Source organism: Chaetodon auriga, chromosome 9, assembly GCF_051107435.1.
Source record: "Chaetodon auriga isolate fChaAug3 chromosome 9, fChaAug3.hap1, whole genome shotgun sequence".
NCBI lineage: Eukaryota > Metazoa > Chordata > Actinopteri > Chaetodontiformes > Chaetodontidae > Chaetodon > Chaetodon auriga.
Window position 1 is genome coordinate 28,797,971 of NC_135082.1, and position 24,630 is coordinate 28,822,600.

Below are 24,630 nucleotides of genomic sequence, written 5' to 3' on the forward strand. Positions count from 1 at the left end.
AGGTGAAAGTCATGTGACAAGTCAAAGACAAGTGTCAGTAGGCTAGTTTTAGCCGTGTTAGCTCGTTATGCTGTATTGTAGAAGGGACACGGCGAGAACAGAATGCAGTAAAGCCGTTAATCAACCTGCTGCATTTCTGTTTTCTTGTTGTGTTGTTTAAATTATGATTTGAACACATCACGAGAAACAAAGCAAACGTCTAAAAACGACATTATTTTCAGCATAAATTTTCAAGCTCCATGAGACTGTTCTTTGAGCTAAATGCGAATATCAGCATGCTAACATGCTCAGAATGATAATGTTAACATGCTAATATTTAGCCGGTATCATGTTCACCATGTTCACCATCTCTAGTATAGTGTCTCAACATGCTAATATTAGCTAATTAGCAGTGAGTACAAAGTCCAGCTGAGGCTGATGTGAATGTCTTCAGCCACAGTGCTAGCTTGACTACCCCTGTTGATCACATGACCCTCACCTTGCAGGTCATAGAAGTTTATGGAGAGCCCCCCCCCCATGTGGGTAGAGGCTCCGCCCACATGATGACACTTCCAACATGGAGTCTGAAACAGGCGTGGCACTGCGAGCAAACGTTACTGCAACGTGAACTGTTTCACAGGCCTTCATCAGCCATCAACAGCCAATCAGATTCCTGTTCCAGTGTCAGTGGATTTGGTTTGTATGATGGCGACTCTGCTCTCGTTTTCCCTGTTGACCAACTAATGCTGCAGTGATCCCGTCTGTTAGTCAGTTAGTAGAAAACAACCTCATGAAGGAATAGGAGAATATACACACAACACAAACATGAACTCAAATAATTAAGGCCTTAAAACCAGATTTCTGTCCCACGACTTCTACAAGACCTGGACTAGGTCGCACCGGTCTCCCAGGTTCTCAGTAACGACCAACTAGTTTCAAACTAGCAAGTTACTTAGTCAGATTGCACCAATCAAATGTGAGAGAAGTCTGAGCTAGTAAAGATTTTAGTCATATGCAAATCGGCTGCTAAGTAACATCTGTGGCAGTGTCCAATCAGAAAGCATTCGACACTGTAAAAAAAGCAGCCGCAGCATCACGTCAGCAAAAGATTCACCACAAGGTTTAACAGGTCATTCAAAGACGACCGATGAAGAACCATGTCCAAACCATGTGAATGAACCAGTGACGTGCTGAGCGCTGAGGTCACAGGTGACCTTTTCAACAGGTCTGCTTCAGACTGAGTCCAAACGTTTGGACCCATGATGATCGTAAAGAGTCATCGAAGCGGACATGAACGGTTTCATCTGAAACGTCTGAAGGTCGTGACTCTTCACACGAACAGAAACACAAAACATTCATTTGTATTAATGCTGTGGGTCTCAATTTCTGGGTCGTGGACCGATGACAGACCACTGAATGAGACAAATGAGTCAAACAGCGTCTAGTCACTCAAAGTTGAACCAGGAGTAGAATCGATCGAATGGATACTAATCAATCACACATATTGATCGATCTGCTCGCAGTGTGTCCCGTCACATAAACCCTGATCAGCTGACCGACAGAAGCTGCAGCAGAACCTGTCTGACCTTTGACCGCATCTTCTGATTTCATCCACCAATCAGACGTTGAGTTTTCTGGCTGCTGTTCCACCTCTCCACAGACTCCACCCCTCTGATGACATCACAGTGCTCCTGATCCAAACTGGAGTCCAGGTGAGGAGTTTGTGTCGGTGTCATGTGATCCCCAGCTCTTCTCCAGAACTTTGATGAAAAAGAAAAAGTTTGCCAAAACTGTTAAGAACTGAAGTGTGAGCGGAGACGATGAGTTCAGGGTGAGACGAGACGCTTCAGTCTTATAAAAAAGGACATCACTACGAAAAAATGCATCAGCCGGTTTAAAATCTGCAGCGCTTCAATATAAAGTGCGTCATTACATTGTTACGTTTTTACAGTTTCTTATTAAAATATTGTTTTCCCTGGAGTGAAACCATAGTAAACATGTTACACGTTGGTAAAAATAAACATTTGGAATGTCTCTTTTTTAAGAAGTCCCATTGGCTGATTTTGGTCAAGCTGAACTCGTCCCCGGAGCCTGAAACAGGAAATGAGTCCACATGGTTAAAAGTTTCACGGTTCTTCATGATCAAACAGACAGGATGGAGGGTGACAGGTGGAGTCAGTGTGGGGCTTAGAGTGAAGTGAGAGTGAAGGATCATGGGTAGTCAGGTGGTGAAAGTGAGCAGAGCCGGAGCAGGTCATGAGTCCACCACCACACCAAAGAGAAGGTCTTTACATTTCCATTATCACGATTTTCACATTTAATCACTCAGCCAACGATTTCATTTTCAGAAGTTTTATTTCCCATCATCTTAAAGGGATTATGAGCTCTTCGACAGGTCGGTCTCAGGTGTGAACAAACACCTGAATGCCTTTAACACTTTCATTATACAGAAATCCATCTGTCTATAGACAGGAAACGAATCACCGCGTGAACAAACTCTGAACTGTGTGAACGAGTCACTTTGAGGTTGTTGAGATTCACCTCAGACCAGATCAGTCCTGACTTTGAGGCCGGCAGTGTTACAGCTGGCACCGGGCGTCTTCCTGTATGCTGGTCCAGACCTTGTTTGGGCCCAGATCAGGTGAACCGTCCAATCCAGAATGCTTTGATTTATTCTTGTGTGCTGTTTGATGACAGCTACCACCTTTCCTCATTATACTTCATGTGAATTTCATTTCACTACTTCACTGATCCCAAACTTTGGGGTCAAAAGATAAAGCTGAGCTGTTGTGAAACGATGAATAAGTTAAAGGAAAAAACAAACAAATGTGAATATTTTAAATGTCAGTCTCACGCTGGATTTGTTTTCCTGTGAATTACTGGATCATCTCTTTTCTGAACATTAAGGAGGCTTCACGCCAAACATGAAGGTCTAAAGGTGTGTTTACACCTTCCCCAGGAGCAGAACTCTGCTCCGAACAGAAGAAGTCTTTAATTTATTTCTTCTTTGGTGGCTGTAAAGTAGTCCAATTTAAACATACCGAGTCTAAAATCACTGGCATCCAAATGCAAAGTCCCTCCATGACCTCTGGAAATGAATTCAAAGGTTGTTTTTGTTGGAAGCAGAGCAGGAAGTTAGGACCCAGCAGACACGTGTTCTAATAACTTCAATCGTTAACTTGAACACAACAGCGTCAGGAACTGGAACCAGAAACAATAATGTTCATGTAAACAGAAGTGGAGCAGAAACCTGAAGCTTGAGCTTCTTGTCTGCTGAGTCCTTAAAGCACCGCGGTGAGAAACGAAGGCTGAACACAAAAGAGCTGCGAGGAGACTTCATTACAAAACATTTCAAACACAAAGATACAAAAGTAAAAAAGACACAAGCAGAAAGAGTGATGAAGAGTTTGGTTCCAGATGATGAGGAAGAAGCAGCTGTGATGAAGATGATAATGATGATGGTGATGAGGCAGGTTAGCATGCTCAGGACTGCGCATCAGTTACCATGTGTCATGTTTCTATTAGCACATGTCCGTTGGCATGCAGCAGTTAGTGTGTGTTCATTAGCATGCAGCAGTTAGCACGTGACCATTAGCACGTCTGTTAGCGCACGGCGGTAACGGCGGCTGATTTGGTGCCGGTGCTGGAGGGGGCAGAGCTCGGCGCGTGCAGTAGGCTGACGAACAGGAAGAGGGTGGAGGTGGGCAGGTAGACGCAGAGGAAGAGGACGACGTCCTCGCTGAGACAGAGGACGAAACCACTCTGCTCCATCAGCACCCAGTCCACCAGCACCCCCACCAGCAGGTAGTACACCTGGAACTCTTGAAGGTCCTCCCACTCTCCCCCGCCCCCATCCAGCCCCACCCCCGCCTCCTCCACCGAGCTCTTCTGTCTGGCCACGCCCCCTCCGTCGCCACTGTCACTCACCATGGGCTTCATCTCTGCCCCCTCCGAAACAACCTCCTTCACCCGGCTCCGCCCACGCTCCACCGCTCGCTCCAACCGCCGGCTGCTCTCCACGAACTCCTGCAGGGGCAGGGCCACAGGGGAGGGGAGGACATGTGAAGGTGGAGAGTGAGAAGCACTATCAAACTCCCACAATTCTCTGCAACGTGAGGAGACTTTGACTTGCAGGATCATTCCTGTCAATCATCTGCCTCCACTGATGGCCACCGGCTGAACGTTTCTAATCCAGTTTAACATGTCGACGTGAATTCAGTTTATTGTGACATTAATGCTTATTGACTTCATCATTTCACCTCCATCCTTCAAACACCACCAGTTCCTGACAGAATAGTGACAATTTTCCGAGAATTAAAAAGACATGAAGATATTTTCTCACGACACAACCACAAACGCCGCTGCCAGACCTCGGTCAGACCTTCCTGGTCCCTAAAGGTTTCTGAAGCCTGAGCTTCATTCAGTTTCAGATAAAAGGATGAAACATGTTCGGGGTGCTGCCGTCTCACCATCAGAGCTTTGTCCATGAAGAACTCCTTCCCTGGAGTGCCGTCGTTGTACTTGGTGTCAATGGCGAAGCATAGGAAGAGGACGTCCACCACGATCTCAAAGATGGACAGGAAGCAGTGAGCCACCAGGAAGGAGAAGAGACAGACGATGATCAGAGGCAACAGCCACTCGGCGTAATCCCGCTGGTAGTTCAGGAGGAGGACGCCAGCGAACGCCGTCGATGTGACGATCAGGATCTGAGGAAACATGACAAACACTCACACAGGTTGATTTAAAGAGGTCTGAACGGGTCTGTGAGACACAGTTTGAGAAAAATATTCCTATGAATGTCAAAATAACAGAGAAAGAAGAATAAAAAAAAGAAGAAGGTGATCACATGAACTGATGAAGTGATGAACTTTGCAGCCTGCAGTGGGGTCTAACATGTCTTTACTCCATCAGTTGCTTCTTTATGTGGTCACTGGGACCAGTACCAGGTCAGACCTGGTAAGAAACACCAATCAGTTTCGAAGACCAGACTGAGCTGCTGTCTCACCTTCCCCAGGAAGAGCACGAAGTCTCCGACGGCGTTGATTGTGGCGACGCGCAGAGCGTTTTCCACCAGGATCACGAAGGCGTCGCGCGCAGATGTGCAGAAACTGGTACTGTTGATGGCTGTGGCTGCATATGCATTCTGGGAAATTCAACCACAGGTGAGGCAGTCATGATGAAAAGAAGAAGAGCTAAAGAGCAGAAGTGGGTTGTTTGTTACCTGATTGAGATAGTTGAGGCACTTCTCCAAACACCACAGACAGCAGATACAAGTTTTCAGCAGACAGCGAGCACACGCATTCTCCTGAGAGACACAATGACGTGATCAGCTGATATTTCATCAATAATCAAAGCAGCAGCAGCAGCGCAGCGCTGATGCCAAGGTGCAGGTGAAAAAAGTCTCAAACTGTTTGATCCTGTTGGTCACTGAAGGACGGTGATCAAGCAGAACTGTCAACAATATCCAACAAAATAAATATACATAACATTTAAGACACAAACACATAAAGGCTGAATGAACAAGTGGAACATTTGCAGTCTGATCAACATTGAACCAAGTGTGTTTCTTCTATAATAACCACAGATGGTCATCCATGTTGAGGTGAGTGCATGACTGTTAGTTATGATTATTGTTGTGTCGTCTGCATATAGACTGATCCTGAGCTGTCTGTTAGCTGTCCGGATACTTCAAGTGCTTTGTTTTGGCTCATCGTTGCTGCTCGTGGTTCACATGGATTAGTTTGTGTATTTCAGACTGAGTTGATGGATTCAGCTCCTATAAAGTGACCCATACAACATCTACATGACGACCAGAGAACTAACTCAAACAGCTGCTTTGAGGTGAAGTGACAGTTTTCATCAGAACATCGTCGTTTGTACTCGTGTTTTCACTTTGTCATTATGACTTATTGAGCCAAAAACAGCACTTTTATCAATTTAAATTGAAAGCTACAAAGTGTGCGAAAGAGCTGAAAATACCGTAACTGAGGGATGAAACGGCACCAGTTAATGTCTCAGAGATCAGATCAGCAGTTTCTCTACATTCTGCTTTTTCAGAAACCTTGAAATAAGATGTTTTCCTCTGTCAGCAATGTGGTGACTTTGTTCTGTACCTTTCCTTTGAGCTGGTTATGGATGTACATGAGGATGAGTCGGGGGATCTTGACCAGTGTGATGATGAAGGATCCTTTAGCGACAGTGCCCAGGTGATACCTGACCAGCCTCAGCATTGAAGACAGGATCGGGGTCACTGGGAGTCGGTTCTTGTCCCTGAAACACAACGTTCTCATTGTTTTGGTTGACTGAAGGTTCTTTATGGAAAATGAAATCAATACTGGAGTGTTTTTTTCTTTTTTCTTAGTTTTGTAACATGTGAAGGATCATCCAGTTTTATTTAAAGCTGCTGGATTTCCCTCCAACGCCTCCACCTCAGACGCTGCCTGAGGCGGCCATGTTGAGTAACTGCAGAGGACCTACATCCAGGTGAGTCATTCTGTCCTCAAACAGCTCAGTGTCATGTGAACAAATGTAAGGGACAACTGAATGAGGACGTAGGTCAGGAGGCCGCCTGAGGAGGCCGAGGATGAAGAGAAAATTGGAGAGCACTGTCCCCTGTGGAGCCCCCATGCTGCACACCACCACATCGGACACGTAGTCACAGAGCCTCACATACTGTGCCCTGTTGGTGAGGCAGTCAGTGGTCCACGCAGCCAGGTGGCAGTCTATGCCGGCTCCTTTCAGCTTCCCCATGATGAGCAGTGATGGTTGGATTGTGTTGAAAGCACTGGGGAAGTCAAAAAACATGACCCTCACAGTGCTCCCAGTGTGAAACAGGAAGCAGATGTCTTCACGAGACAAAGGGCGGGACATTAGCACTGGAAACATCTCTGAGAGTTCAGTGTTAAGATGGATTCCACTCTCATGCCTGTAGGCTGAGTATGGAGCTACAGCCAACAGCTGCTTAGCTTAGCTTAGCATCAAGACTGGACACCAGGAGAAAAAGCTAGTTTAGCATATCATAAAGACTGAGAACAGTGGGAAACATCTAGCTCACCTCTGGCCAAAGGTAAATAAGGTGTGGACTCACCTGGTGAAGTAGTAAGTGACCACGGCTCCAGCCACGGTCATCTGCTGGCAGGCCAGGATGAACTCAGTGATCCAGACCAGACCCACAGCGTGGTACCAGGTCAGGTACTGCAGAGGCCCCGTCAGTCTAAACTCTGTCAGACCTGTCTCCTCGTTCTGGACCGGGTTCCCTGCAGAATCACAAGACACAGTGTGGGGCACTGTAAGTTATACGCTGCTACAGTTCCCTTAATTCTGGTTTCAGGAGAATAATAACTTCAGTCAGCTTGTGGTGGACGACGATGCTTCAAATATGGACGCTGCTGCAGAGAAGCTACAAACTGTAAAATGTTGACGCTTCACACACATGTTCAACCCGACAGCACAGAAGATCTAAACAATCAGTACAGTTTGATGGTGGACGCCAAGATTAGAGTCACCAATTCAGGATCTGACCAAATGTGGAATATGGTCACAGTCTGTCCCTCAGGTCCTGAAGGGAACTGGTTCGATAAAAAGGACAAAGAAGAAGATAAAACATATCTCAGTTAAACTGACCAGTGGTTCCTAGGAAGAGCAGGACCAGGATCCAGTAGATCCAGAAGAACAGGAGGGCGAGGAAAGTGACGAAGGGCTGCAGGGTGAGGAGGGGAAGGTGGATGAAGACTTTCCCCGCCACATGGAACAGAGCGATGGTCAGAGCGACTCGTTTCCTCATGAACAGCATCAGGAGCAGCAGGATGATCTGAAACAGCAGAGAAGCTTCAGTTTAGATCAAGTTGATTCAACCTGAACTGAGAGCAACCAGGAGTTGAAGAAGGTCCTTAATGGATCAGTCCGTAAAAAACTGGGCTCTCGTCCTTTAATGTGCTTACATCGGGCAGCTGTGGCTTTCTTTAAAAGTCACGTCATTCAAAGGAACTCATTACCGGTCCACCATTTGAAGGAAACCGAGTTCAATGAGGCAGCAGCTTCTTTCAAAGACACAAACCGTCTGTCGGTCGGTCAGAAGCTCAAGCATGTCCAACCACTCACGATGATCTGATCAGCTTGGCTCGGTTCTCCTTCAGGGTTATTGATTAGCTGACTTTACTGAATGAGCTACAACAGTGAATGTTAAGAGTGTAAGAGCGCTCTCTGCTGGAGCACAAGGCAAACCGCTACAAGCACTGTGTGGTGACAGACCGCAAGGCTGAACTCAAAAAGCTGAAAGTTTGGATTTGAAATGAAAAATGAATGAAGACGATCACTCTGAAGTGCCTGATGCATCAGACTCTTAAGTATTTATCAGATCTCATTATATCGAGCATAAATTTGGTGGGGCGGCTGTGGCTCAGAGATAGAGCGGTCGTCCAGCTATCAGGAGGTCAGTGGTTTGATCCCCGGCCCCGGCAGTCCACATGCCAAAGTATCCTTGGGCAAGATACTCAGGGGATGCTGCGCCATCGGTGTGCGAATTGATATATCATACGTCACTTTGGATAAAAGCGTCTGCAAATGACTGATTATAATTGTAAATTCATACTATAGCTGTACTACACTATATATACTGTATGTTACACTAAATTACCTCATTCTGCCTTCCAATACCTCATACTGCATTATGTTAATATATTGGCTTATTACAGTATACAGTACTGCAGTATTAGTTGAAGTACAACACTGGTTGTGGGTACTGTGTGTATGTGAGCTGCTTGCTTTGTAATTTTGTGTTGAATTACTTCTTGGTTTTTCATTTCATAAACTTCTAATTATTGAATTTTCTCTATTTATCTGAACGTATTTCTTTGTGCTGCTGCAGCACCTGAAACTTCCATTAATCTCAAGTCTTCTATTTTCTGTCTGTTGGTCCTAAAGAGGGACTTTCTTCCTTCGATCCCCATTGATGGTTTTTAGAGGAGTTTTTCTTTATGTGGATTGAGGCTCAGGACTGTGCAGACTGTGAAGACCTTTGAGACAAATCTGTGATACTAGGTTCTGAAAATGAAGCAGACATTCGTACGGTGAAGACGGTGGCAGCGACGGCGTAGACGAGCAGCGCCTGTCCGCTGTCTCTGCTGACCTCCACCTCCTCCTTCACCTCCTTCATCTCTTTAGTGGTGGTGTCGTTTCCGTACAGCCGGTGGTCGATGTAGAGCCACCAGAGGACGCTGGTCCCCGCTGAAGAAACAGACGCATCAGGACACCGTCAGAAGCTCTGGACAGAACACACAGTTTAATTCTGGACTGAAAGCTGACAAACAGGAAGTGACCTCACCAAGGGATCCGAGGACGACCAGCGAGGTGAGGATCCAGACGAGGACGGCTGAGATGTAACGAATGATCACCATGAGGACCATGGAGAGGACTGAAAGATGGACAGGCAGACAGGCAGACAGAGAGAGAGACATTGATCAGAGGTCAAATAACAGGCAGAAGTGAATGAATTAGATTTCTATCACGTCATCATATGAAACTGCAGCATCACATAAACATAACAAGAGAAGTGTTGTTGTTCGTGTCAGAACACAGTTCAGCCTGCAGACACGAGGTCAGGCAGAACATGTGACCTCCAATCAGACCAATCATAAGCTGACACTACAGATCCAGAAGAGGGACAACGCTGTCAAATGTTCTTTGTATCGTCAAACATCGCTTTCAAGATTTGTTCCACATTTGGATTTGATGGAAATAAAAACCCATAAAAGTCTTTTCAATCTTTCAAAACAACAAGTCATTAAAACCACTTTAGTGGATCCATTCATCATGAACTGGACAAACTGGACAACAAATCCTACAGAGATCCTGAAGAACCTGCCTGCAGAGGTTCAGTTCAGAGCGTCATGGACTGACAGAGGACCTCATGCTTTAAACCATCAGACAGAAAAAGAAAAAAGCAGCTGCTTCTCACCCAGAGCCAGGACACACAGTCCGATGATGATCTCTTTACTGGCGGCGACACCGGCGATCAGCCGGTGCAGAACGCTGTTATCGCCAACAAACGTCACCACAGCCTCGGCGAATTTCGCATAGCAGGAAACATCCAGTGGAGTGCACCGGTTAAACACCGGCAACGGTTTACTGAGGACACACAGAGGTCACAGAGGGGTCAGAGGGGTTAAAGAGGTCAGAGGGGTCAGAGACACAGAGGACAGTCGTAGTGAGCTGTTGGAGGTAAAGCGTGACCTACCTGGGTGGAACAGGAAGTTTGGGACATTTGGAGAACCTTTCAGGAAGGCTGGGATATTTATGACCCGCTAACTCGTAGGAACACAACTCAGAACCTGAAACAGAAACAGAGAGATGTCTTCCCCCGTACAGAATAAGACCCGTACAGGTGAAACAAAGCAGACGTGTGTTGGTCAGTGAGCGTCAGAGCTGCTGGCAGGTGGAGTTTGTTGCTTTGGGCAGTCAGACTAACTGACCCTCTGTTTTCTGTTCTCTTCTCACAGTCGACTGATGAACTGGTTCCACTGTATTTCTGCGACAATAACCCCTTTCAGAAACAACATGGCTGCCACAGAAGCTGTGATGTCACCCGATGAAAAGTCTGCTGTCACGTTTTCAGCCCTGAACACGAGTCACTGCGAGCAACGGAGGACAAACGGAGCAGAGTGGCACCAACGATACAGGACGAAACAGGACGCCACAGGACTTAATGCTGCCTTTGTTACTGTACTGTCTGTGTGTGTGTGTGTGTGTGTGTGTGTGTGTGTGTGTGTGTGTGTGTGTGTGTGCGTGTGTGTGTGTGTGTTTCCGTGTGTCTATGTGTGTGGACAGTATTGTATACTGATTGTGTGTCAGGTCACATGCCTGCAGACATTAAATCATCACCATGACGTGATGGCCAGCATCCTGACAACTGGTGACTTCTGCTTCCTTTATGACCACTGACTGAAACAAACACACACACACACACACACACACACACACACACACACACACACACACACAGGCAGACTCCACCTTTATGCAGATGATACACCTTTTTACTGCTAACGTCTGCAAGCTCTGACAAGATGTGGGAAGCGTGTTGTTTGGCCTACAAAGCTTCCATACATCGGACACGGGGGTCTTTACGGGACCTGATCTGAAATAGACCCGTCAGACATTAACAGATTTAACCGGAACAGCAGGGCAACTGTTCAGGTGTGTTATGAGTCATGTGACAGAGTGATTGATGACCTCACCATTGAGCATGGCGAACCTCTTGAGGTCCTGGTAGGTCTTCAGCTCCTCTGTGGGACACAGAGACACGCAGAGAGCCATGGACTTTATTTTCCTCTGAACGATGTCAATGTTACAGGGATCCAGGAAGAACACAAACCTGCAGGAGACAGAAAGCACAGGAGGTCACTAAAGGTCAGAGGTCAGACAGACAAACAGCTGAATTCTTGTTCTACAGTCAGCTGATGGTTGACTGGTCATGATCCAGTCAGTCCTTTAAATTAAGAGTGTTCAGTTGTCAGTCAGCGCTTCAAGGTTATTTTACGGAGAACTCTGTCAGACTCAAAAGAATCAAAGAAACTGTCAACATGAAAAGACTGATCAAAGTACAAAGACGCACACGTGATGAGACTTCTTAGGTTTACTGAACTTTCCCAAATAAAAGCGCCATATCTCAAATAGCAGAAACACAAAAAGGCCTGGTTGTATTTTATTTTTATGTAATTTTATTCTATTTTAGTTGAGTTTATTTTCCAATTTTATTCTATTTTTATGTATTATTCTCATGTATTTGGAGCTGCTGCAACAAAAAGTCGATCTCTTGTTTAAAAAGTGATGTAAACATAAACTCACCTGGTAGACAGGTAGCGTTCGAGTCAGCACTACTAAAAACAACACTGCTTTCATTTACCGATGAACTTCAACTTGCCCGACTTTATTTTTGGATCAGTCAGTGTCAGTGTCAGTGAGACTCGCTGCAGATGTTTCACATTAAAACCATTATGACATGGAAGTAAACGAATGAGAAAGCACAGAGAGAGTGAAACCACATGATCACATGACGGAAGACCAGCTGACGTGCAGCGAACCCGGGACACGAGGACAGGACAGAGGACAGCTGAAAGTGTTTGAGTAAAAACAGGAGGAAAGGTTGAGCTGAATGTGAGAAAGACGACGTGGGAGAGAAAGAAACAAAGAGGCTGCAGAGAGCAGCTGCCAGCGTCTCCCACTGCCACGAGAATGTGTGAGCGCAGCCGAGGCGCGCACGCACCTGCAAACACACACGCACGCACCTGCAAACACACACGCACGCACCTGCAAACACACACGCACGCACCTGCAAACACACACACACCTGCCAACAACACACACACACACAGCTGCAAACAACACACACACATGCACACACACGCACCTGCCAACACACACACGCACCTGCCAACACACACACGCACCTGCCAACAACACACACACACAGCTACAAACAACACACACACACACACACAGACACACACCCACACACACACCTGCCAACAACACACACACACACACACCCGCCAACAACACACACACACCTGCCAACAACACACACACACCCGCCAACAACAACGCACCTGCCAACAACACACACGCACCTGCAAACACACACACACCCGCCAACAACACACACACACGAAACTGCCAACAACACACACACCTACCAACAACACACACGCACACTTGTCAACAACACACACACACACACACACACACACACACACACCTGCAAACCACACACACACACAAACAACACACATGTACCTGCTACACAACTACACACACATAAACTACAACTGCAACAAAACATGAAGCACTCCTGTAACAATACACAGATGACGTCCGTAACAGTACATGAAGTACTCCTGTAGCAGCACACAAACTGCTCCTATAACAGTATATGAAGTACTCCGGCAACAATACACAAACTCCTCCTGTAGCAGTACATGAAGTACATCATATAAATATATATGATTGGATAACTTTCCAATGAACTGGCACCACGTTGCGCACACAGTTTGTTATCCAGATGGTTATTGTGTCTGTGTAGATTATCAGTGTGTGTACTTTATCCCCTCGCGGGACTAATAAAGGAATACTGAATTGAATTGAACTACAGTTGTGTTATTTTATCCTGTGTTGCAGTTGATGGTTTCACCACTTGATGTCACTGTTGTTATTTTGAACCAGCTGGGTTACATCACCTCATCCTGATGCTTTGTCCTCAGTTATGTACCTTTTTTTTGTTGACTGGTGATTAACATTAGCTGTTTTTAGCCATTAGCCTGTTTGCTATAGCATAGAAAAGTGTTCAAAGACGAATAGGCAGTGTGCATTAACAGGAGTGCTTTTCAGTGACTGGCCACAGTGAAACTGTCCTTTTCTGTTTAGTTTGGACTTGACCAGAGCAGTTCAGATGGACCTTATGTCTCTGTGCTGTCAAACTAAGTGATTCCTAACAGGCCACAGCTGGACACAGTGAACTGAAGTGTACTGAGCTGTGATGAACTCCAGGTGGGAGACACACAGACGTGTCCTGCAGTCCAGATGTGAGTGTCTCAGTGTGACGTTGTCCACAGCAGAGTCATTGTACAGTAACAGACAGATGCAGTCACACAGCTGGTACTGACTCACTCTGATCCCCCCCCGCCAGTCCACACATTACACTCAAAAGCAGACCCACAGTATTTTATTTAGGTTTTCATATTTAATGCTTTATTTGGTGGACACCAAAGTTTCATTGTGTTTGATTGTATTTTATTTTATTCTACTCTGAATGAGGTTGCATTAGAAACAAAGGCCTGGATGTCCTTCATGTGACAGAACATTAACTCCTCTGTGTGTTTTAGCTGCTGACTGAACTGTGACAGTTAGCAATGGAGCTAACTGTTAGCAGCACGGCTAACACTGAACAACAGAACTGTTAGCAGCAGAGCTAATTGTTAACAATTGAGCTAACTGTTAGCAGCAGGGCCCATTGTTCACAACTGAGCTGATTGTTAAAACCAGAGTTGACTGTTAGCAGCAGAGGTAATTGTTAACAATTGAGCTAACTGTTAGCAGCAGAGCTAATTGTTCACAACTGAGCTAATTGTTAAAAGCAGAGTTGACTGTTAGCAGCAGAGCTAACTGTTAGCAGCACAGCTAACTGTTCACCACTGTGCTAACTGTTAAAAGCAGGGTCAACTGTTAGCAGCAGAGCTAACTGTTAGCAGTAAAGCTAACAGACCTCTGCTGAATCCATGTCAGCTGCTGTGTTCCTGCAGGTGGAGCAGCAAGTAAAAATAGGCTGCTGGAGGCCCAATGTGTGTGTATGTGTGTGTGTGTGTGTGCGTGTGTGTGTGTGTGTGTGTGTGTGTCAGCAGGTCTGCTGATGAGTCACAGCTTTGAACAGTCTGTCAGCACTATCAGCTCTGCAAACTCCCACAGGACCTCAAATGCACCGCGTGCTCATGTTCCCAGCTGAGCCAGTTAAACAGTAATACTACAGTGATACTACAGTAATGCTATAATACTACAGCAGAACAGGAATACTACAGCAATATCCCAGTAAAGCAATGATACTACAACTGTATAGTAATACTACAGCAATATAACCGCCTAAAGTGCTGATCCTAGAGAAGCTGACAACCAGCTTATCACAGTGTACACACTGAATTACCCAACAAAATACCACTGCACATGCATACAAAGAAATACTACAGTAATACGCAATACAGTTGATTAACACAGCACCAGGCTGGACAAATACCCAAAATATACTGTTGCAATACACAAAACAATATGGCACAAATACACCAAAACATGGACCAAATACCACAAGTACACGTACGACAGTAATACACTAGAAAATACCCAAACAAGACATTCCACAGAAATACATTAAAAATACTATAGTAATACACGTAAAAAAATCTCTCTGAACAACACCACAGCTATACATGAACTCATTCATTCATTCATCTTGTATACCGATTATCCCTTTCGGGGTTGCGGGGGGACTGGAGCCTATCCCAGCTGTCAGTGGGGCGAGAGACGGGGTACACCTTGAACCGGTCGCCAGTCGTTTGCAGGTATACATGAACTAAAATTACAATTATACACTAAAATAACACCATATCCCCCAGTGGACAGCAGAGTGGACAGCACAGAGGACAGCAGAGTGGACAGCAGAGAGGACAGCAGAGTGGACAGCACAGAGGACAGCAAAGAGGACAGCAGAGTGGACAGCACAGAGGACAGCAGAGAGGACAGCACAGAGGACAGCAGAGTGGACAGCAGAGTGGACAGCACAGAGGACAGCAGAGTGGACAGCACAGAGGACAGCAGAGTGGACAGCAGAGAGGACAGCACAGAGGACAGCAGAGTGGACAGCACAGAGGACAGCAGAGAGAACAGCAGTGTGGACAGCAGAGAGGACAGCAGAGTGGACAGCACAGAGGACAGCAGAGTGGACAGCACAGAGGACAGCAGAGTGGACAGCAGAGAGGACAGCACAGAGGACAGCAGAGTGAACAGCAGAGAGGACAGCAGAGTGGACAGCAGAGAGGACAGCACAGAGGACAGCAGAGTGGACAGCACAGAGGACAGCAGAGTGGACAGCACAGAAGACAGCAGAGGCCGAACAATGAGACTTACTTCCTGTCGGTGTGGTCGAGGCCGCTAAGCCGGACGCCTTCGATCTGCTCGTTGCGTTGGCCGCAGGTGTTGCCGTAGCTGTCATATCCAAAGACGAGGCGAGCGGCGCCGCCGGTGACGATGGTGAAGCCGCAGATGCTGCCCTGCAGGATGGAAAGACGGCGGACGTTAGCCTTCAAAATGTTGCTGATATCGAGCAGAAAACATTGAAGTTGCAGGTCGTTGTTAGCGCTCGCCGTCAGCTGCATCTCAACGGCTGAATGGAGTCTGGATATTCTCAACAGCCAAGCATCTGATACTGTGAAACTTCAGTAGTATTTCTCGGCTCCATCTTTGTGCAAACAGAACTGCAGCAGGTGACAACAGAGAGACCGAAGTCCTGACCGTGAGGAGCCCTGTGATTGGCTGATTCCGTGCAGGTCTTGAAGGTGCCTCCCTGCACTACTGTCTGTGTATGTTTGTGTTTGACATGAAAGACTTTGACCTGCGTGGAGACAATGGATGTGGACAAACTACCTCTCACTGCGCTGACTGTCTGCGCCTGTCTTCACGCCGCCCGATGTCCGTCCTCCCTGACCTGCAGCCGACAGCATTAACACAGCACCAATCCTAAAAAGGTGTTCACTGTGAACACTGCGTCCTCTCGCACTGGAGAGACGGCCTGCGTCTTATTTCCACTGAGATGATCAACTCATCAGACGGAGGCTCAGTTTTGGAAATCGCTCTGTGCTTCCACTGGTTCAGGCCTGAACCTGAGCCTGAGACTGAGCCTGAGACTAAGACTGAACCTGAGGACTAAGACTGAACCTGGGACTGAGCCTGAGACTAAGACTGAACCTGAGACTAAGACTGAACCTGGGACTGAACCTGAGACTAAGACTGAATCTAGGACTGAACCTGAGACTAAGACTGAACCTGAGCCTGAGACTGAGCCTGAGACTAAGACTGAACCTGAGGACTAAGACTGAACCTGGGACTGAGCCTGAGACTAAGACTGAACCTGAGCCTGTGACTGAGCCTGAGACTAAGACTGAACCTAAGCCTGAGACTGAACCTGAGACTAAGACTGAATCTAGGACTGAACCTGAGACTAAGACTGAATCTAGGACTGAACCTGAGACTAAGACTGAACCTGAGCCTGAGACTGAACCTGAGACTAAGACTGAACCTGAGGACTAAGACTGAACCTGGGACTGAGCCTGAGACTAAGACTGAACCTGAGACTAAGACTGAACCTGGGACTGAACCTGAGACTAAGACTGAATCTAGGACTGAACCTGAGACTAAGACTGAACCTGAGCCTGAGACTGAGCCTGAGACTAAGACTGAACCTAAGCCTGAGACTGAACCTGAGACTAAGACTGAGCCTAGGACTGAACCTGAGACTGAGACATCACTGTTATGAAGACTCAACGGTGTGCACATAAACTCGACTAAAGTACGTTTTATTCTCATTTGAATTCTTATTTGCTGGTTCATGTCTCTTTGCCCGGAGGACAGAACCAGCCATGAGGCGTCCTTAAGCTCAGCTCTAAAATGATAAAGAGCCCTCGTACGTCTTGGTCCTGAGCGAGTCCACACATGATGTCCTCTGCTGCCATCACGAATGACTTTCGTTGTCTGTTCGTGACAGATGCAGCAGGACGGTTTTGGACAGTTTACTGAGGACACCTGGACTTTGACCTGTCCGTCATACTTGGCTTATCTGATGTTTCTGTGTGTGCTTCTGTTTGCACACTCGCTTGATTGACTTGAAAGACTGTCCAGAGGTTCGATCCACACTGTTGTTATCATGTACTGTATTAAATACTATCTGCATATATCACATACGTAAATGTATGTGTATGTCCTCTGCTCTGTGACTACATATATGTCATATACTGAAAAATATCGTCTGTTATTAGCTGCTGAATCCAGCTGATTCTCAGTAAACTGATACTAAATACTGAGAGTCTGCTGCTAACATGCTGCCTGGTCTGAAAGGGAAATTAAAGTGGAAAAAGTGACTAAATTTCACTGAAAAAGTTTTATTAGTGTGATGATGGAGCTTTGATATCTTTGTCTATTTTCACTTGTTAAATTAAAATCATTTGGCCAAATGAGCCTCAGTGTTGTGACTCTGCTTCAGCTCAGGTTTGTCCACTTTGTCCAACAGAGTCCGTTTGACTATAAACAATCTTTTGGTTTGTTTGATCGACGGCATGAAGAATGTTTAAAGGACATCCGCCACCTGAACACTATGACATCAACATATGAGGTCAGCATGTTCACGATGAGGTCAGTGAGTTGTTACTTAAAAAAGCGACATCATGACCACATCAATGACATTTCACCGATCAACAGCTGTCCAACCAACACTCAGCATCAGCACCAAAACAGTCAACTGTTGACATTAAAGCTCCACTGATGAACTCAGCCAATATGTGAAGGTGAGTCTCCATTATCATCTCCATCATCATCATCATCATCATCACCACCACCACCACCATCTCCATCATCATCATCATCATCATCACCACCACCACCACCACCATCTCCATCATCATCATCATCATCATCATCATCATCATCATCATCTCCATCACCACCATCAGCATCAGCAGCAGCATTAATGTCACACTCTTCCTTCAGGAATGATGATGATGACGACGATGATGATGATGATGATGACGATGATGATGATGACGACGACGACGATGATGATGATGATGATGATGATGACGATGATGATGATGACGATGATGACGACGACGATGATGATGATGATGATGATTAGCCTGCGTTAGCTCGCGCTGACACTGTTTCAGTAGCTGCTGATCTTGGACTTCACGAGCTTCAGTTCACTGAAACAGGAAGTCGTCACATGTCTGAGAACACGTCAGAGCAGCTGCTGACTGATTTCGTCTGATGGACGGAAAGTTTGGGCTGAACGTGAGCAGGTCTGGACCATCTGGACCAGCTGGTCATCAGTGAGGCTCAGTGTGGTTACCATGCCGACGCAGAAGACGGTGAAGAGCAGGAACCAGGGCAGGTCTGTGCAGCTCCGGTCCTCCAGCGGTCTCCATTCTCTCTTTGTCCTCTGAAACACACACAAACACACGGTCACCCCGCGAGCACAGCCGGGCCTGCAGGACCGGGCCGAGCCGAGCGGAGCCGGGTCCACCCCGCACACTCTCCGCCTGTCCCCGGCCTGTTAGCTCGGCTCGGCTCGGCCTGCGTCTCATCACCAATCACATCACAAAGCTACCACCAACCGGAGCGGCTGTTTACCGGGAGCAGCAGAGAGCTGAGCTGAGCGGTGCGGTGACAAGACGGTCCCGTGAGCAGGCCCCGGTAACCCGCCCGTCCCCGGGAGGAGCTAATTGGATTACAGCCCCTGGCTTTAATCCCAGCTCGGCCCTCTCTGCTCGCCGGGACCGGCTTCCCTTTCACGGTGAAAAATAAACATGCACCGGTGCTTTGCTGAAGGGCACCGGGGGGTGGAGGAGGGGGGAGGACGGTACCAAGCGGAACCTGACCGGTTCGGGCCGTTCTTACCTCCGCGCTACCGCAGCATCCCATTGCAGTCAGGGTGGACGTGCCCGGAGCTTCACGGAGCTTCACGGAGCTTCACGGAGCCTCACGGAGCTTCAGCGCAGCAGCTGCGGGGTCTGGAGCCCGACAGGCGGGGGGAGGAGACGGACAGCCCGCGCGCTCTGCCCGCATGCACTCACTGCGCAGCGGCGCGATCCCGGAGGCCGAGCCCGGAGCGGAGACGGTTCCGACGGTCAGACTGAGCGGCCCGGCCCGCTGAGCATGTTACTGTCGGTGCCTCCTCCGGTTACCGTGCCGAGCGGGGATTAACGTCCGAGGATTTGTTCGCCACACTTCCTGGTGGGCCGTCAGGTGCAGCGGCCATTCATCTCATTGCGCATGCGCAATGAGTGCTCGTGCTGAAGCGGAGAAGCTGCACAGCAAAACATTTATCCGATGGAGCTGCAGGTGTAATACCCGGTGTGACCACTGAGTTGAGTCTAATGACAGAGTGGCGCTGTTTCCACTGCTGAGAACAATTTTACAACTTTATTTAGGAAAAACAAATGAAGAAATGAGTGAGCTGCAGGAAGACAGCATGAAAGCAACTACCAGCGTTTATTTATCAGAGTTCATGCCTCGAAGGAGCAGAGCCCTGTTGTGTTTGTGCTGGTGTATTGTTGTTGTTGTTGTTGTTGTTGTTGTTGTTGGGCCCTGTAACTTTAATTGATGTTTAATTGACTGACTCAGTGGCAGCAGCAGCGGAGGACTGTGAAGCTCACTTCTATCATAAATGAGCTGGATGGAAATGTCCATAAGTCCAATCCAATCATAAATCTGGATCTTAAGGCCTACAGGAGCATTTTGAGCCCGACCCGCAGGGGGCGCTACAAACACCGAGTGGGCAGGATTCCACCCGTTCAGTGTGCAGGCTCTGGGTATGAACCCAAACCTTCTGAGCGATCCTCATTAAACTCACTGGAGTTTAAACTCCTCCTGTTCTCCCTCGGAGCATCCGCACTGAGCTTCACTCACATGGACGAGGGGGACAGATGGAGGAGCTCTGAGCAGCTCTGTGATGAAGAAAGCGTGTGATTGGTCTCCTCTTTAAACTGAACAAACGGGCTGAAAGGACTTGGCTCACCTCAGCCTGAAAGTCTTCTGTTGAATGAACCGCTTGTGCTCGCAGTCTTTTCTGTATTTGCTTTCAGGTTTGTTTGTTTGTTTGTTTGTTTTTGATATTTTCATTCAGCACTTGACAAAATATGAAGTCTGAATATTCACAGATCAACGTTGCCTGAGAGTTTATCGAGTTCTGATTTCACAGGAAACTTTCTTAAGAACGGCTGTTCATACTTGTTTATATAGTTAGTTATATTGTATTTTTCTCATATTATTATAATGTTACATAGTATGTATTATATATTATAATACATATTGGTAGTTAACATTTGCTGTTATTCCATGTTTATGCGCTTAGTTCTATTTTTTATCATCTTTGAGAACATTCTTTTTCTCTTAGTTTTATTCTAATCTTTATTCTTCTTTATTGTATATATTTTAGGTTTATGTGTATGTTTTACCTGCTGCAACAAAAGAATTTCCAAAATTGGGATCAGTAAAGTTCAGCCTAAATCTAAGTCAAGTTTTGGTTTAGAGATGTCTCTCCATAACTTTTCTGCTCATGTCAGCTTGACTTCAGTCTGTTTTCTGACAACACTTGTGTACCGACACTGTTCAGTACTTCTTACTTGAAATGGAGGAATTTTCTTACATTGCTGTACTGCGTTTACTGTTGTATTGTACTGAGTTTGTCACAGACAGAAGTGTCCAAATCATGTACTTCAGTCAAAGTAACAGTAGTCCTGCACTCTTAATTAACTAAAAATGCTATTATGGTAAAAGTATTATTAGCAGAAGTATCAATACTACTGACTATACCGAAGCCTCTGTGTGCTGTATCATGTATCTTGTACTGATACATTAATGTAAGTAGTACTTTCAGGTCGGTCTAACCTTATATTCTCTCACTGCTTCAGTCTAAAACGGAGCATCATTATTTCTGAACTCATCACGTTTTACATTCAATCTTTTCTGAGAAGAAGCTGCATCTCAATCTTTAAGTCCAACACTTGAGTAAAAGAACTTAGTTACTTTCCATCTTTGTATTTTCACCATTGTTTCACAGACTAGCAGCTTTTATCCAAACGCTCATCAATGTCCCATCAGTAAAACCAGTAAAACCAGTGAAACCAGTGACCTGTCAAACATCCTTTACCTTCAACCTGAGATGAACCTGCTGCTGAGAGCTGGAGGATAGACGCTTCGGGTCCATGTTACTGCAGAGTCCTGCTGAATCCTGGAGGGTCGTGGACAGTCCTGCAGAGTCCTGCTGAATCCTGGAGGGTCCTGGACAGTCCTGCAGAGTCCTGCTGAATCCTGGAGGGTCCTGGACAGTCCTGCAGAGTCCTGGTGTTCCTGTCAGACTGAGGACAGCAGCGACGTGGGTCTGATCAGCTGCAGAGGACAGAGAGCTTTTGTCTTATTGTTTACTGTTGTACCAGGCTGAACACTGTGTGTGTGTGTGTGTGTGTGTGTGTGTGTGTGTGTGTTAACGTGTGTGCATGTTTTACAGTGTGTGTGTGTGTGTGTGTGTGTGTGTGTGTGTGTGTGTGTTAACGTGTGTGCATGTTTTACAGTGTGTGTGTGTGTGTGTGTGTGTGTGTGTGTGTGTTACTGTGTGCATATGTGTGTGTGTTCTACTGTGTGTGTGCACCCATGTATTACTCATGTTGTGAGGACAAAGTGCAGGTCTCCTCCTAAAATTGAATGATTTACATCATTCAATTTTAGGGTGAAGACTGAAGTTAAGGTCAGAGTAAGTCTTTGTAATGTCCCCTAAAACGATAACGTGTGTGTGTGTGTTTGAACATGAGTGTGTTACAGTCCATCACTGGAAGTCCACCTGGCAGTCGAAGCCTATAGCAGCATAAGTCGGGGCTGGTCCAAGTCAAGCCTGAGACAGCCATGACTGTCAGCTTTATCAAATGGACAGGCAGAGAGGACGTCTGCCTCCTGGACAAAGACTGGAAGACGGTTCCACAGGAGAGGAGCTCGACTTCTTGAGGCTCTGGCTCCTGTTCTGCTTTTGGAGACTTTAGGAAGCAGGAGTCAGCCTCCATTCTGGGAACGCAGTGTTCCGGTGGTGTAATGGGACGATGAGCTCCTTCAGACACGATGGTGTCTGAACATTTAGGCCTTTGTAGGTGAGCAGTGTTCTGGGTCAGCTGGAGAGTCTGGAGAGACGTATTGGGACAGCCTGATAACAAGGAGTGATGGCTGGATTAGGTTTTCCGCATCGTCGTTGAGACATTTTACACAGATGGTAAAGAGAGTCGCTGAGATTTGGTTTACGTGGGAGTTAAAGGACATATCCTGAAGGTGAAACACCACATCATCTCCCCTGTCCTCACCTGTCTCCTCACCTGTCCCCTCTCCTCACCTGGTTACAGGCAGTTTGAGTCTGTTTGGGTGTAAATGTAGCAGCAGTCTGTAAAGATGTGGAAACTGACACTGAGGTTTCATTCAGTCAAACTTGATGCACAGTTTAGACTCACTGTCTTCTGTTGACTGCAAAGAGATTTGACACAAATAGTGACTGACACAGTAAACGGACACATTCAGTGGATGTAACGTCCATGTCGGTCTGTAAACTCTGCTGACTGCGTGTGAAAGAGTTGTGCAGCTGTGAGTGTCATGAAAACACACTTTAACCATCCAACGTCCACACGACCACCACAAACAAACATCTCTTCATTCTGCTGCTGGGTCCCATCATTGACCTGCTGTCCATCGGAGCTGGAAGCAGTTTTGTGTTTGTCCACCAGAGGACAGTCCAACACCGTCCCAGTTCTTTTGAGTTCTCACAGCAGTTCTCACTGTCTGTACATGAAATGGTCAAAGTCTGCTCAAACAACACATTTCTCCAAACTGAATCCATCAGAACAGCTGATCTGCAGTCAGATGTTTCACACTGAGCCTGAAAAAGGAAATCAGAGCGCTGAGAGAGCAGAAAGTGTGTGTCAGAGTGCAAAACAACAAAAACACGAGTTCATGTTTCATCATGAAGAGTTTCTTCACGTCTTCAGACAGACTGATTCAGCGGGGACAACCTTCATCCAGTAAGAAGAGGAGAGGAGAAGAGAAGAAGAAACAAAAAGAAAAGAAGAGGAAAGAAAGGAAAGAACAGAAAAGAAGAGGACAGAGGAAAAAAGAAAAGAACAGGAAAGAAGAGGAAAGAAAGGAAAGGAAAGGAAAGGAAAGAAGAGGACAGAAGAAAAAGAAAAGAAGAGGAAAGAAGAAAAAGAAAAGAACAGGAAAGAAAGGAAAGAAGAAAAAGAAAAGAACAGGAAAGAAAGGAAAGGAAAGAACAGAAAAGAAGAGGAAATAGGAAAAAAGAAAAGAACAGGAAAGAAGAAGAAAGAGGAAAAGAAGAGAAAAAGAAAGGAAAGGAACAGGAAAGAAAGGAAAAGAAGATAAGAGGAAAAAAGAAAGAAAATGAAAGGAAAAGAAGAGGAAAGAAAGGAAAGGAAATGAAATGAAAGAACAGAAGAGGAAAGGGAAAAAAGACAAGAACAGGAAAGAAGAGCAAAGAGGAAAAGAAGAGGAAAAAGAAAGGAAAAGAACAGGAAAGAGGAAAAGAAGAGAAGAGGAAAAAAGAAAGAAAAGAAAAGGAAAAGAACAGGAAAGAAAGGAAAAAGAAAAAGAAAGGAATTCTGGAAACTTCTGCTTTCAGTGAACCTTTTCAGAAAACAGGAAATCTGTTTATGAGATTCCTGGTTCAGTTCATGTTCCACAGAAGCACCAGAGAACCAACAGAGAACAGAGAACCCTCAGAGAACCATTAGACAACCAGCAGAGAACAAACAGAGAACCAGCAGAGAACATTAGAGGACCATTAGAGAACAAACAAAGAACCGTCAGAGAACCAGCAGAGAACAGAGAACCAGCAGAGAACCGCCAGAGAACCATTAGAGAACAAACAAAGAACCGTCAGAAAACCAGCAGAGAACCAGCAGAGAACAGAGAACCAGCAGAGAACCAGCAGAGAACCATTAGAGAACAAACAAAGAACCGTCAGAAAACCAGCAGAGAACCAGCAGAGAACCAACAGAGAACCAGCAGAGAACCGCCAGAGAGCGGTCGGTGACAGCAGGTGGAGGCCTCTGAGGCATTAAACCATCACTGATGTAAACGTGTTTGTTTTTCACTGAAGTGAAAACTATTGTGATGGAACGTTCTTTAAAGATGAAGAGTATTTTGTTCTTTTGTTACTCAAAGAGCTGCTTTGACATTCACATGTCGTTTAGTCGTTTCCATGATCTTACCATGACGTGTAGTCTGATATCATGGCATTACGTTCTGACCGTACTTTACCTCTGTATGTACTCTGTGGTAGTAGTAGAAGTAGTA

General features: G+C 46.2%; 1 protein-coding gene across 2 annotated transcripts; it reads right to left on the minus strand.

The window, feature by feature from the left end:
- Window positions 1-1,852: 1,852 nt before the first annotated feature.
- Window positions 1,853-21,624, minus strand: slc44a1b (solute carrier family 44 member 1b). 2 transcript variants are annotated; one of them, XM_076738494.1, is made up of 16 exons: window positions 19,183-19,572; window positions 18,635-18,724; window positions 15,646-15,788; window positions 11,214-11,350; window positions 10,214-10,307; window positions 9,935-10,104; window positions 9,302-9,391; window positions 9,047-9,204; window positions 7,603-7,789; window positions 7,067-7,235; window positions 6,093-6,249; window positions 5,201-5,284; window positions 4,985-5,122; window positions 4,449-4,685; window positions 3,907-4,005; window positions 1,853-2,070 (listed from the first exon to the last, which is right to left on the minus strand). In XM_076738494.1, the coding sequence occupies exons 1-16, from the start codon at window positions 19,204-19,206 to the stop codon at window positions 2,047-2,049; spliced, it is 2,001 nt and encodes a 666-aa protein (XP_076594609.1). In that variant the 5' UTR covers window positions 19,207-19,572; the 3' UTR covers window positions 1,853-2,046. The 2 variants fall into 2 exon arrangements, with proteins under 2 accessions (XP_076594609.1, XP_076594608.1); XM_076738493.1 differs by lacking the exon at window positions 19,183-19,572 and adding an exon at window positions 21,437-21,624 and having other exon boundaries at window positions 1,908-2,070.
- Window positions 21,625-24,630: the final 3,006 nt, after the last annotated feature.